The 14,644-nt window shown below is 34.5% G+C and overlaps 1 protein-coding gene across 2 annotated transcripts in view; it reads right to left on the bottom strand.

The window, feature by feature from the left end:
- Positions 1-14,644, bottom strand: part of LOC128166319 (dynein axonemal heavy chain 3-like) — a 33,790-nt gene that overhangs the window by 5,324 nt on the left and 13,822 nt on the right. The window contains exons 38-61 of one of the 2 annotated variants that reach the window (XM_052831416.1): positions 14,473-14,630; positions 14,005-14,085; positions 13,574-13,757; positions 13,050-13,235; positions 12,333-12,559; positions 11,919-12,125; positions 11,541-11,668; positions 11,092-11,216; positions 10,614-10,799; positions 8,269-8,436; positions 7,537-7,670; positions 6,878-7,331; positions 6,510-6,721; positions 6,140-6,347; positions 5,758-6,018; positions 5,233-5,434; positions 4,710-5,017; positions 4,214-4,399; positions 3,622-3,864; positions 3,097-3,257; positions 2,574-2,591; positions 951-1,108; positions 434-801; positions 225-341 (exon numbers count right to left, since the gene is read on the bottom strand). In XM_052831416.1, the coding sequence (XP_052687376.1) occupies positions 225-341; positions 434-801; positions 951-1,108; positions 2,574-2,591; positions 3,097-3,257; positions 3,622-3,864; positions 4,214-4,399; positions 4,710-5,017; positions 5,233-5,434; positions 5,758-6,018; positions 6,140-6,347; positions 6,510-6,721; positions 6,878-7,331; positions 7,537-7,670; positions 8,269-8,436; positions 10,614-10,799; positions 11,092-11,216; positions 11,541-11,668; positions 11,919-12,125; positions 12,333-12,559; positions 13,050-13,235; positions 13,574-13,757; positions 14,005-14,085; positions 14,473-14,630 (4,680 nt within the window). The remainder of the gene's footprint in view (positions 1-224; positions 342-433; positions 802-950; positions 1,109-2,573; positions 2,592-3,096; positions 3,258-3,621; positions 3,865-4,213; positions 4,400-4,709; positions 5,018-5,232; positions 5,435-5,757; positions 6,019-6,139; positions 6,348-6,509; positions 6,722-6,877; positions 7,332-7,536; positions 7,671-8,268; positions 8,437-10,613; positions 10,800-11,091; positions 11,217-11,540; positions 11,669-11,918; positions 12,126-12,332; positions 12,560-13,049; positions 13,236-13,573; positions 13,758-14,004; positions 14,086-14,472; positions 14,631-14,644) is intronic. The other variant, XM_052831417.1, reaches the window with a different exon arrangement.

The raw sequence follows: 14,644 nt of genomic DNA, 5'->3' as shown, positions 1-14,644 counted from the left end.
TAAAATCTTAAAAGAAATAATGTTTTGTGATGCTATGAATACCAAAATTTATTAAGAAATTCAGATCAAGTTTCATTATTGAGTTTAAAAATAATCCAAATCAATTTGAGTTACCAGTACATGCCATGAAGGAACAACGGTCTACCTTAAAATCATTTGACTAATGTACAACCATTACAAGTTATAATGGTTACAATACTCTTTCCTTTAATAAAATTACTAACCTCTTCACATATTTTCTCTAGTTTGGGCATCCAACTTGTTGCTAAGTGACAGTTCTGCAATACTACCCAGGTTCCATCTACAATGGCTTTTTCAATCATCTTTGCAGCAATTGGACCCTAAAACCAAAAGAAATGGATTAATTTGGATAAACATACTGTAAAAAGTTCAATTGCAGTGTATTGGCATTGACCTTTGAACTCTCACTGACCTGTCCTTGACCTAGTGAAATAGACTGGATGGTGTTGTCTGCTCTAGACAACCCTTGGTCTTCACCAAACTTCAACAGAGCAGCCATGGGATCAGCACCAGGTGACAGCACAAAGATAAGTGGGGCACAGCAATTGGAATCAGCAAATGACCCCGGGAGGTCAAAGGTTGGGGGTTCAATGTAGGACTGTCCCAAATTGTCCACAATGAAGTCCTGGACAGCAGGCACCACCTTGTCTGGTCGGAACACTCGGAGGACCACCATTTTATCCAGTCCCACCAGGACATCAAAGGGGGAGGGTAATTTGTGTTCCTGTGGGGTGAGGGAATCATACATCTTCTTCCACTCATTGATATTGTCCCTGACATCTGTAATCAACAACAGAATGTACATATGTTCCAGGAAACTAATAAACTTTTTCAAAAAATTTAAATATCGTCAACAGGATTGTGAAATTCAAAAACAAAAACAACCAAAATCAAAATCTCAGTTTAATTTGATCAGAAGGAATACATACGCTCCCACAGCCCTTTCAGGTTTGGTAGATTAGAAGCTCTGACAATTTCTCCCCAGGATTTCTCTGTCAGCCATTCTGGTGCAGGGTTGGGGTTGGGGTTTTCTAAGGCCACGCCTCCTGTCAGTAAAAATCGCCAGACATCCTCATCCACTCGAAGCCTACAAAAAGTCAGTGTTTGTGAAAACTACTGCTGATTTAGGAACTTATTCATGATACATATTGTCTCATAAAGATCTTGGTACAAGTATTACATAATTTTTTCTTTAAAAGTTTTGAATGAGAAAATGTTTGGATATACGTTAAAAGCCCTGTAAACATGAAACAACACAAAATTAAATGAATATATACACAAATTTCAACAATCAGATACAGGAAATATGTTTTCTTTTTTAAGGTTTTTTTAAATTAAAGTTTATGATCTTTTAATACTGCATGGTGTAAATAGCAAAGATAAATTTAACATATATCCTGTATCTGCCATTAAACAAACATAAAATTAACCTTAAAACTAAAATGTATGAACTTAAAATGATGAGATTTGAAATGGACTTACAGTGACCCCATTGGGTTGAACACTCTGTGACAAGATGGAAAGAAAGACAGACAGATGAGTAGAGTTCAAGGAGAAAGAATAGAAAAGAAGAGTGAGAAAATTAGAAACAAATGAACATACATGACATTTTCACTGAAATAATTTTTTTTAAGCTACATGTATTTTGGATGAATTCAGCTATGTATTGTACAAAAAAAAAGGTCAGGTATACTAACTGATAAACATGCTTAGAGAAAATTTGTAGCTATAAATGGACTATTAATCATTATTTTGAGTTAAAAACTTCTGTTCCACATTTCCAGGTAGGATTAAAGAAAGATTTATCCACTAACATTTTCTGTATAAAAACCACAACCATGTTTATATCATAAAAGTCTAACTAATGTCTGAATTAAAATGGCTGGGAAAAAAAATATAGTTATGATATTAAATGATTAGGTTAATTGAGGACATCATGTTTCATTTTGTGTTCCTGTACATGCATCAAAATTACTGCTGTATTCTAATTTGATTTAATATATGTGTAATTGACTGAACATGATTAATTGTTGCTTTGGTGTTTTACATCATTGCAAGCTTATTTTAACACATATTGTGGCAATCAAGCATAATTATGCGTTTTCTATTCTCTCAAGCCTGTAATTCTAGGATATCAATGAATGCAAGCAGGCGTATTATGATACGTTGAAGCTAGCCATGATTATAGAATATATATTCTGGATTATGAACAATCTCATTGGTCACTGATGATTTAAACCATGTTGCTAAATGTTCAAGTGATATGATGGCCTAGCATTAACTTAGAAGCAAGTCCTGCACTGAAAAATATTTATATATACTTGGCAATAAATTCATTCCTAAGATACTAAATGATGTTCAACATGTGTAAATCATGCTCTGGTCTACTGTCTAGATATCAGCTGTTTCCATGCAACATTGATGGTTCTGAATAGACCCTCTATTCTATGGTGTGAGGCTGTTGGCAGCCCGTGACCCCTCCCCCCTTCCCCGCCATGTGAGCTCTTGGTTACATAGTACTCTCTACACTTGTAGACTATTCTACAACTTACCGCTTGTCCTTAAGACATCTAATGACGCAATAATTCAAAAATAGGTCATTAATACGTATACATTTACATGTATACCTACTCTACGCATACAAAAAATACAGGCAAACCAGGAAAAGCTTGATTACGTCTTACAAAACAGTGATTATAACATTAAATATTCATGGCAATCATGAAAATGCATAAATATGATAAAGAGGTACATGTTCAAAAAGCAAATACCAGTAAAACAGGCGGGGTGCTTAAAAGGCGCATTCCATGAAATAATCAGGAAGCATAAGATATTGAAATCAAATAAAATAAATACTAGATGTATAAATAATAAATTGTATATAAGCTAAAACCAATGATAAAAATTTTTGATAATGTTTGCCATATATTCACATCATTCACAAATGAAAATGAAAAGCGTTATTCACTTAAGATACAAACTTCATATTCAAACATAACTATTTAAAGATGTGTGTTGCATGGGTCAGGGGATACAAGACATGTGTTCAATAAGAATCAGTAATTTTATACTCACTGTCCTTTCATGATGCCAATACACAGCACAAATGAGAAGAGGAGTTTATCCTTCTCAAACAGAGAGCGACACACGTTCCTATAGATGCTGTTGGTAAAGTCGTCGTTTAGGTTGAAGATTCTCTCCTCCAAATCATCAGATGGAGCACTGTTTTGAATTGACTGAAAGAAAATAAATTTTAAAAAAATCATTATAAATGATCTATAAGCAAGAATATACATTTATAAATATTACCCTAAATCTTTATTGATAAGGTTTTTCTTAGTGATTTACTATAATAAAAAAACTTTTCTTAAGAATATCAAACAGAGTTATCTTTCTTTGATCTCAATCTTTAAAACAATCAGATTGCTTTCCCTTTTAGAAAGGAGAGTTTGAGTTAAGATATCATCAACTCAAATCAGCTTACATGGTCTGTTGTTAATTTAACGTTCTAGAGATAAATGTACATGTACTCATTTAAAAATGAGATTAGTTCATGGATAGATTTGGTACCGTTTGGTACAGCACACACGGGAAACTTACCTGTAAATACAGGTTGATAAACCAGGTAAGTGAGTACTGGTACATAGGCTCAATGTTGGCCAGGTCAGAGATACAGAAGAACAGAATGGAGGAATGGATAGCCACAGGTCTGTAGCCATTCCTCGTCTCATCAATGTCCTTCTCTGTCTGTACAGCAATCTCCTGTTTGGCTGAAATCTCCTCAGACAGGACTTTAGACGAAGACAAGATCTTGATGGCTGTTTCATCCTCCAAAATGTTGCCCTGAATTCAAAGATGAACGATATTGAAAATATGAATGGCTTGTCATTTTAAAATAGCAGGACAGGAGAAACTTACTTTCATAAATAAAAGTAATTTTATTACAGACATTTTTATGGCAATTATTTACATGTACTTAGGAAGCCGGGTTTTTTTTGTTTTTCTTTCTTTCTTTTTTTTTGGGGGGGGGGGGGGGGGTCATTAAATGTTAACATATGTGATTCAATATAAAAGAAAATTTGATTTAGCAAACACCTACCATAGGATTAGCAAATAATGTTTTGGTTTTTTTTTAAACACATCATAACACATTTACCATCTACTCTTAGCTTTCCATATATCTGAATCTTACCTCTGAGCTTGAGAGGACCTCTAGGATTTTGTCCTCGATTTCCTTGAGCTTTTTCTGGTTCTCTGCACTCTCCACAATCAGCTGGTTCTTCTTCTCCTCCAACTCTGGCTTCTCCTTAGCTGCTACAATACCCAGCAGCTGGTCCTCCAAACCTTGTGGGGTGATCATGAAGTTCACCAAGCACACCTGTAAACGTGACAGAATGATATTCAAACACTCTTCTCGGCTACTTTTTTTCTTAAAGAGTTACTGTAAAGCTCCAAATACACAGATTAACTATTAATAATAGTTTTTTACACCATAAAATCAATAACCCTTTAAAACTCTCACAAGACATACTCAATTCTACTCATTAATCATATTGAGGTTTTTCAAGTTACCGTAATGGATTGACTTCACCATGAATCTTACAATACTTTTAGTAAGTCAGTCCTAAAACCAACAAAAATCAGTTTGAAGTTTTCAAGGTTTAACAGATTACTAATCATGCACTGACCTTAACAGAGATTTCCGGCAGGTAATGGGGGTTCCTGTAGCTGGTTGTGATGTACAGTCTGAAGTCCTTGGAGTACTCAATGACGTTGTCTCCCAGCCTGATGTAGTCCACACCCTGCTGTCTGAAGGTCAGCTTCTGAAGGATTGGGTCGAGAATTGGGTCAAGCTCCTCCCCTACATTCTCCAAAAGGACAGGTGTACCAAACTGAATGGAGTTTTCCAACGTTCGCAGATAGTTTGCATCTGAGAGCTTGATGATTCCAAGCTTATTGCTGCGCTCCATGTTTTTCACCCATTTGTTGGCCTGACCTGAAGAAGGATTCATAATGAGAGGAAAATTAGCAATTAATAAATTGTCCGCAACCTGAAGTTCTTGGATGTTTTTACAAGTACAGATATGCATGCAAGACAAGAACTAATAAAGCAGAAACACCATCATGAAGAAATTTATCCCAAATTTGGCAAAGCTAGGTAAATACTGTTGTACTAAAAGACTGAAAAATCAAGCTAGCTGAAACCCTTACCCTGAGGATCAATCATGAGGGGCCACCTCCTGGAGCTGCTGACAATGATACCATTGTCCACACTGAAGGCATCAACAGGCAGACCAGCAATGTTCCAGGCCCGGATTGTGACAGGCTTTCCCAGTGTTCCATTGAGGGAGAAACTCTCCGAGCATGGGATCTCTTTACTGATGCAGATCTTGTGCCATTCTTTGACTACATCCTGGAAAAGACATTTATAAACGAATAACAGCATGTAACTGGATGCCATCATATGCATGTAAAATTATTCTATATCTAATTTACATTCATTTTTTCATACAATATTTTTTCCAAACACACAGAGAAAAGACACTTTGACAATACAAAGACATGTTGGCTACTTTTTTGCACAATGAGATATGTTATTTTTTGACTCCCATCAGACATGACATGAGCATACATCTCAATTAAAATCATCAAATCACCAGATTATTATCCTTTTTCTCCTTTATTCCTTTGCTTTTTCAATTTGAATTCATTAGATCTTTCTGTGGATATTTTTACCTGTCTGAAGTCAATGGTGAAGGCTCCAAGGTATGCCACAGTGGCAGACGACAGAAGGACGTCCCCGGTGATGTTGGTGACTCTCTCACCAAGCAGACGAGCAGCCTCTGTCCATCTGTCCTTTTCTCCACCAAGTCCACCAATCAGCTTCTCAGCTCTGTCCAACTTCTTCTCACAGATATCAATGTTTGTCTCCAGCTCTTTCTTCTTTTGTGTCATAGCTTCAAACTCATCGTTCAAAGCTTGCAACTTGTCTGTGACCTATTAGACGAAGAAAATGCAAAACTTAAGTTTTAGTTCCCAAGTACCCAATCATTCTTTTTTTTAATGACAAAATAGAAAGGCTATGGCTCCTTAAGAAGGGAAAGTGGTGTTGCAGTACCTCTTTCAGCTGAGCTCTTTTCTCGTCCAGTTTCTGCATCTGAACAGACAATTCTCCTTCAGCCTCAGCAAGCTTCGCTTTCTTGGGAGCTACAACTTTTGCCACTTTGTCATAGATGTCCATGGCTTTGACCCACCGGCACAAACCCTCACATGCAGTAGAGGCATTCTTAATCAGAATTGGGTCAAACTCAGGGTTAGAAATGTACCTGAAATAAACATGTATACAGATCTATATTTACTTTCTTTAAAAGGATAAATGATCACATATTAATATTTGAATTTACATTCAGATTACAATTATTACAAAAACAAGGTTTGCTAAGCATTAAACTTGTAATGTTTTTTTGTTAATGAAAGTGAAGATTTACTTGTCTCTGATCCTTTTGATGATGGGTGGAGCAATATTGTCTTTATCATAGCCCTTGAGACGATCAAGGAATTTAAGGTCCCCTAGCAACTTTTGAGATGGTCCCCAGAAGTCTTCAATCATTTTTCCAGTTCCATCAGGTTTCCTCTCTGATTTGATGCCCAACATGACACAAATAGATTCCATCACAAGTTTCACAGCTGGAGGTGGATTCTAGAAAATATATTTTTATAAGTCATCACTAAATCATAAATGAACACATTAAAAAATAAAAACCTTTGATCTACATTGCCTGTTAATCTCTAATTTGCATAATCAATAAATCAAATTGCCATGCACAACTAATAAAAACAACACTAGTACATGTACCTTCATGGATTTGACCAGTGTGATATCTGCAGGCTTCAGAGTATTCAATGCCGAAATGGCCGACTCCAATGCAGGAATGGCTTCAGCCAGATCACTCTCACAGTCATCCTTAATGGCCTGGGCAGCCGCAGCGGCTTCGTTAGCCACCGCTTCATCGGCTGCCACCACTTCCTTCTTGGCCTCCACTTCCACCGTGTCCTGTTCTATCTTTATCATCAGTTTTTCAGTTTCGGCCGAGGTTTTGATCAGCTCTGGTTGTAAGGCTTGTAGCTCTTCCTGCATAACGGACACCTGGGAGGCAGCAAACTCCAGCTTCTCCAGCCCAGTCAGGTACCTGTTCCTGAGGGTCAGGATCTCGTCCCTCTTCACGCCCAGGAGGGCCTTGAAGGTCATGATAAGCTCTAAATATGATGTGGGGGTGACATAGTTGTGTCTTCTTAGTCTCTCAAAAAATCTGAAAGGAAAGAGAATGACAGTTTAATTTAAAATAAAATTCCTCTTGTTTTAATTCTTCATTGAAGTATTAAAGCTGATTTTCAAAACCTATCTTTCTTTCAATTCTAAGCAGAATTAATCATCGGGAACAATAATAAAAAAATTTGAGGCATGTTGTAAAATATAAGGATTCATCGGGACATGAATATTCATTTTATTCTTACACTATGGAGAGTTCCTGAACACTTTCATGGAAATGTTTACACATGGACACACTCGCTTTACGAATATTATCCTCTAGTTCCACCTCCTCTAAGAATTTATTGGCCACCATTTCCAAAGCATCAGAAGGCCAAGACTGTAAAAAGATAATCATTAAACTGTTTTAGTTCACAATATTTGTAAATTACCAGCCACCACATATTTTTGCAAATTTTGAACCAGATATCTTTCCTACATACTTGCTTACATGAACTTTAAGTTTTGTATTTTTATTTAAAATAGAAATTAAGTTATGAACAATTATAATCATGTTAAATTAACAAAATTAAGTCTGAGGCCTTTTTCAACAGAGCGGATGCTAGCGAGCACTTGCTAAAATTCCATATACCGTACCTATATCATAAATCTGCAAACACCTCAGGTGCTAACAAAATTAAGGTAGAGAGACACTGACCATATTGTAGATTCATTATTTTACACAAATATATAATTCTGCAATAAATTTTGTGTTAAATCTCAAGATTATAAAATTTCCAAACTTTTGTAATTATTTGATGCAGTTTACAATTGTCAGAAAAATAAGAGCAAGATTAGAAAAAGTTGCAAGTGGTGCTTCTTTCAATTTTACAGGGATATTAATTCCTTTCATTTACTTAGGAATCTACAGTAATCCTACAACACAAATGTCTGCAAGCAATCAGATGTTAGCAAAATTTAGGTCAAGGGTCACTGACCTGGAACCAGTCTATGGTACAGCAGTTGATGAGGGATGGGAACATCCGGAGTCTGTTGCGGAACGCATCTCCGATAGGGGACATGGCCAGGATAATGTGGAGATTCTGCTTGACTCTATCAATGAAGTAGTTGTACATAGACAATGGAGTGGCATCTATCTTCTTTCCCTGAAAGATTTTATATATATTTTGTTTTAATAACATGCTACAATAGATACATAAAATCACACAAGTGTGTCAAATACTTAAAGTTGATTAACAAGATATTAGAAAGGCATCTATTAATCTGTGTATCAAATAAAAATACATGGTCATTCATACATTTGTACAAAAAGTTGAACATTCTGTACCAATACATTTGCATACTTTAATACATATTTTGGTTTAATCAAATATACTGTTAAGTGTTAACCTGGTGTCATAAGTGATAACTACATTGTATTTCCAAGATTTGGTTCAACCTCTGATTGCAGATAAATGTTTTTATCATATAGAAAAAGATATTCATTTTCTGTATGTAACAAGAAAAAAAGAAAATAACTTCTTGGTCATGCTAATAAAAATATACATGTAGTCTCAGATTTGTTCCTAAATAGTTCTATAATACACTAATTAAATATGATGTATTTAATAACTGGCTTTCTGTAATACCTCTATTTTATAAAAACCAAGAACCTGCAATTTTTTACTTACCAGATATTCATATCATTATTCAATAGATTAATATATTTTTACTGAAATTGCTTTTTTAATTAATTGAATTGCAATAATATTTTGTGAAATAGGAATAAATTTCTTGTAAAGAACTTTGTGAACCAACACCATGGCTAAAGCTACATAAAAGACTGACATACACATGCAGTAATATGACTAGATCGATGTTTAAAAATTAATTTGCTACAGAATCTGAAAATGTGAAACATTATACAGTAAAATGGTCATATATATATATACATATGATTACAAGAGATATATAGTGCACAAATAAGATGCATGCAACATGAAGTAAAAGATATACTGTGGAATCATTTATATCTGTGGTGATCAATGTTTATGGGTATAGCCAAAATTTTTCTGGTTCGCAGGGACATACAATGTAATTTCGTTGGTAGCAAGTTCTATTTCTTATATAACCATGAATGCCACAAACATTGGTCCCCCACGAACAATGATGATTCCACAGTATGCAAAGAATACATATATATGTATGAGTATATATACACTTCATGCTTATAACTGTACATGATTATGTATTATCAACAGACATGCAAATGGTTTGTTATCACATTTTGATATCATTTAAGAATTTAGTATCATGTTCAAATACTGTTTATCCAGCAGTAGCTAATTGTACTCAATTTGCCCATCTTTTTAACAAAAGAAACCTCTAGACATGTTTACATTTATAAAACATTCTTCAGTTAAACAGGTATTTGGAAATGTTTATGTGGTCAAAGTGGATTTACAGTATTTGAATCATAAACAGGCTATAAAAGACGAACAGTACTAGCTAACATTGAGGAGGAATTTTTGGTTACTATGGTAACTTTACCGTTATCTTTTCCTGCATAACAAAAGCAAGACATTCAAAGCAAATTAATTAAAAACGTTATCAACAGTAATTGATTAATACAATTATAAAAGAAAACTTCAACACAACTACAACAAACAAGGGTAATAACAAAGAGACAAAACTTATATACCTGGGGTTTCATGCAATATACTGTATACAGAGAAATATTTGTCTCCATTTTATTTTTGCCCCTTTCGCCTTCGTTATCAGTGGTTAATTTAATTATGACTGGACGAATTCAAATAATTTTTCAATTACTGTGTTAATTACAAAGAATATCTATAACATACTGTGTTTTTGTTATAATTCAAGACAGGACAAAACCATTTGCAAGTGTAGAAGGGCAAAAAATAACAAGGGGTGAAAATAACCCTGTATACAGTGTTATTCATTTTGATCAAAATCAAAAAAACTCAAACAGTTTTTGATTTCAAGATAAAACTTAAAGAATATTAAAACAGAGAATATTTTTTGATATTCAAAAAAAAAAAAGTTATGGATGTGTCATCATAATGCTTAATGGTAACTAAGATTTTTAAAAAAGCATTTTCACAACATTGATATTTACTAAATGAATAAAAACATCAATATATTGGGCTGTTAGCAAATTATTTTCAACCAGCTTAATATATGGACTTTCATTAGAATTAGTATAAACATACTGCACACTTTTAATTCCTACACAGAATTTTCAAACTGTTTCATGAAACACTCAACTGGAAAAACCAAATTCAACACAAATACTCTGTTAAGAACTATGTAATGGCGTTACCTCATTACGAGCGATGGCCTGCATCTTCTCTATCAGTTCTGCTTTTTCATCAGAGGCAAACAGATTAGGGACATCTCCAGTATTGAGGATCATACTGATGTCCTCCATGAAGGACTCGGATTTAATCTGGGTGTCAGCGAACAAGAACACTATGGGCTTCCCTTCACTGCCAGCCTTCATCAACAGCTGAAATTAATAACACCAAAATATAGTTATGATAAACAAAAAATGTGTTTGTTACTTTTCATTGAATTTCAAAACAACATTTGCATTATTTTAAATACGTTTGTACATGTAAAATGATCACATAAGATCAAAAGAAGCAAACTTGAGATATGACTCTCTTGCTCCATCCTTGCTATTCAAAGGTTTTTGACCCACTCTGTTACAAGAAACTGTGTGGATCAATAACTCTTGGCTAGTATAGATACTGTTGCTCTTTGCTCATATGCAGTTTTAACAATCAGATTTTGTTTACCCTCTTTAAGTCCTCTCTCCATTCATTAGCTGTATAGTTTTTGGTAATCTCTATTTGGAACAAATCGTAATCAGCCATAAACGTGGCCAGCTTAGCGGCACTCTGTCGTCCACTGCCTCCAATACCTACAGGTCAAAGGTCATACACATTATTTCTTAAGCATTATAACTTTACTTATTCACAATAATTCTCTTTTCAAATATTTATTTCTCAAAATTTATGTAAAAATGATAAAAATTGGGCCTTTAATAAAAATATTTGAGTTTATTTCTAAATGCAAGGGGCATTACTCTGCCAAAAATTCCAATTGTCTGTACAGATAAACCCATCAAGCATATTAATAATCAAACTTGTGAAACTGATAAAATGACAGATATAAATCTACATGCAACTTTAATTCAATGAGACCTGATTAAGGATATTTCTTTAGTACAGACTACCGTACTTACCAACAAGCAAGCAATGTCCGTTATCTTGCAGTAGAACACGGCTGACTCGAGAAATGTGTTCAATGGCAAATTTGAACATGACAAGCTTCATAGGGGCCTTACTGACCAAATTGTACTCATCCAAGTAGCTGTGCAAACACATAGTGACAATGAAGATGTGACACATTAATTTCTAACATTTGGTCTTCATGCATGTACATGTATCAACATAAGTGAGGAAGTGGCATATTTACCCTTATTACTTGGTTTTCATGCATATTTTAAAAATCAACTTAAAAATAGAGTGAATGATAGACAACATCAATAAAGTGAAACATTCTGACATAACTGTTTTGACTGTGTAATTGTGTAGAGTTTTGAAATTAGAATAGGACATACTTCTCCATTGTGGAGGTTAGTTCTTTTAGATCGGTGACTTCATCGTAAGCTTTTCCTCCCTCTGCTTGCATGTAGTCTCCGAAGAACAAACTACGCACATTGTCATCTACCACTGAGCCGCTCTTGGACAAGTGGCCTAATATTTTATCTATGTTGGCCTTAAAATGGTTTGAACACTGTTCCTTTACAATCTGGAAAAATGTTTCCCTGAAAGAAAAATAAATTCAAAACAATATACAAAGAGAACATTCTATTAAAACTTCACACCTCTTCTTTCAAATATTTCATGTTTGATAGATTAAAGTTCTATTTCTTCCAATGAGTCTTGACTATTATAATTATTAATCAATAATACATTAATTACACAAAAATATTAATATACATGAATATTATATAAATAAAAATTACACATACCTGTCTTGTTTATCAATGAGACGATCATAGAATACCCTGTAAACTTCATGCACCCACAGTCTGTGTAATTTATCGATCTCCGACATTTTCTCATGGGGCACTAACAACACTCCCCGAATCACACGCGCAAAGTCTCTCAAGTTAAACACATAGTGGCTCTTGGATGGAGTCGGCAAGAAGTTGGTTACTGCATCCTTGTACACCGCCATGGTAGCTGCCACAAGGAGCTGAAACCACAGAATTTCTTATCTCTTATCTGTCATACTACATGCCATTGTATATACAAACATAAAAAAACTGAAACCTGCTTTCATAACTTTCATTCTGTTCTAAATGACCATTAGCTGTAAAAGGGATGCTGACTATGTTTTATCAAAACTTTTCAGTTGCATATAAGTTTTTATTTGTGACAAATGATTGGAATTAGTAATTACAAAAGAAAAAGGAAAACCTTATAAAACATATAATATTTAATCAACTATATTACCATAAAAAGAAATAGATAAGGAACAATAATTAGCATAAAATCTATTACAATGATTATTCAAATAACAATAGATATGGTCCCTTTATGGATGAACAATACTGGAACAATCTTTAGACTGTAATTTCTAACCACCCCCCCCCCCCTTCCAAAAAAGCCTCTTAAAAAACTGACAGAAAGAAAAAATATTACAATCCCTACTTCAGATGATAGTATCTTGGATTTTTTATTACCTTTCCATTCCTGACAAATGAAGCATCAAATCCCTTGCCGAAATGCCAGTCTGTGATATTAGTGAAGATTCGTGTTAACGTGGAGTCATCAAACTCGTCAATAGAGATCATGTTTAGATGGCGAGTAAAGCGACTTGTAATGTCATTCCTCCCTCCTCCTGGGGGTCCCATAGCGGACACCAAGAGCTGAAAATTAACATTCCATCTCAACTTTTAGTAATATTGCCTACAATCTATAAATAATTTCATTTTTTTTTCTCAAAAAGAATGATTGCTGGTAACAACTACCAGGTACCTCATACTTTTCCTTCATTAAATTTAAAAAAACATGAAAAAAATTGTATACAAGTCTGAATTGCCTGATTTTTTTACAACTAATAATTCACATAACGTTACATGTACTTTCCAAAAAAGTAAGGTCATTTAAAATTGACATCATTTCTTTTCTTTTTTTTTTGCTTTTGCTTTATGAGTTTGCACTTTGATCCATCACACTTTGTCTCAGTCTTTAGCCCTGCCCTTACCACATCAGTCAGGAAGAGTTTGGTGGTGTCCTTGGGGTCGTACCAGTGGTTGTGGTCCAGCCACTGCCTCAGTAACTCTATAGGGGGCTGGGCACCATACTTCTCCTTGGCTGGCATGTTCAGGTCATCCACAAAGACCACTGATTTCTTCCCCATGGGTGGGCCGTACACACCCTTTCTTCTCCTGATTAATGAAAAAATGTTATTTTAAATATCTAAATTTGTCTTTCGAACACATTTTTGAAAAGATTGCATTTCTCTAAAATACTATATTAATGCATGACATCAATATTCTTATTTTTATGGTACAACTGTCTACAAGAAATTTCCTACACATATCAATAAAATTTTCAAAAGCATAAAAATCCATTTGCAGTCATTATAAATATTTATTGAGAGTAGTCTCCCTTGCAAGCACACTCCATAATTACCTGTCCAGTTTTGACATGATAATGCCTTGTGTCTGGTTTGCTGAGGTTCGAGCAGAGAAGTTGATGCAGTTAGGGATGTACCTATAAAATAGTGTGAGATCTCTGTCAAACCTTTGATAAATTGCAAAACAGTATTTAGACTAAATGTTTGGTTTTTTTTTAAACAATATTTTATAATGCAATATATCACATAAACGGATGGGATAGCAGGCATTGCCTATATAAATCCTCTCCAACAAAATAAAAGATAAAATATTTATTTTATGTATTTTGAACAAAAAGAATCTAACCATCAAAATACTTATACTTAAAATTACCCTTCTTTAAGAGCTTTCATCGCTTGAATTTTTTGGTATACAGGTGCATTTTTTTAATTCTTGGGGAAGGTGGCATGATCACTCTTTTTTTCTCTCTCAAAAAAAGGAATTTTTTACAAAAATATGTACAATTGACTTTATCGTTACTTACACATCTTTGGGGAGAGTCAGCAGGTAGTTGTTGGTGATGGCGGACTTTCCTGTACCAGTGGGTCCAACAAACAACATGGGCTGTTCATGTGTTATATAAGTCTGCAGGAAGAAGATCTGACGAGCTGTCTCAGAGGTCTGGATAATCAGGTCACTGACCTAGATACATGTAA

This window comes from Crassostrea angulata, chromosome 10 (assembly GCF_025612915.1).
Source record: "Crassostrea angulata isolate pt1a10 chromosome 10, ASM2561291v2, whole genome shotgun sequence".
Lineage (NCBI taxonomy): Eukaryota > Metazoa > Mollusca > Bivalvia > Ostreida > Ostreidae > Magallana > Magallana angulata.
This window is presented reverse-complemented; position numbering and strand designations above follow the sequence as displayed.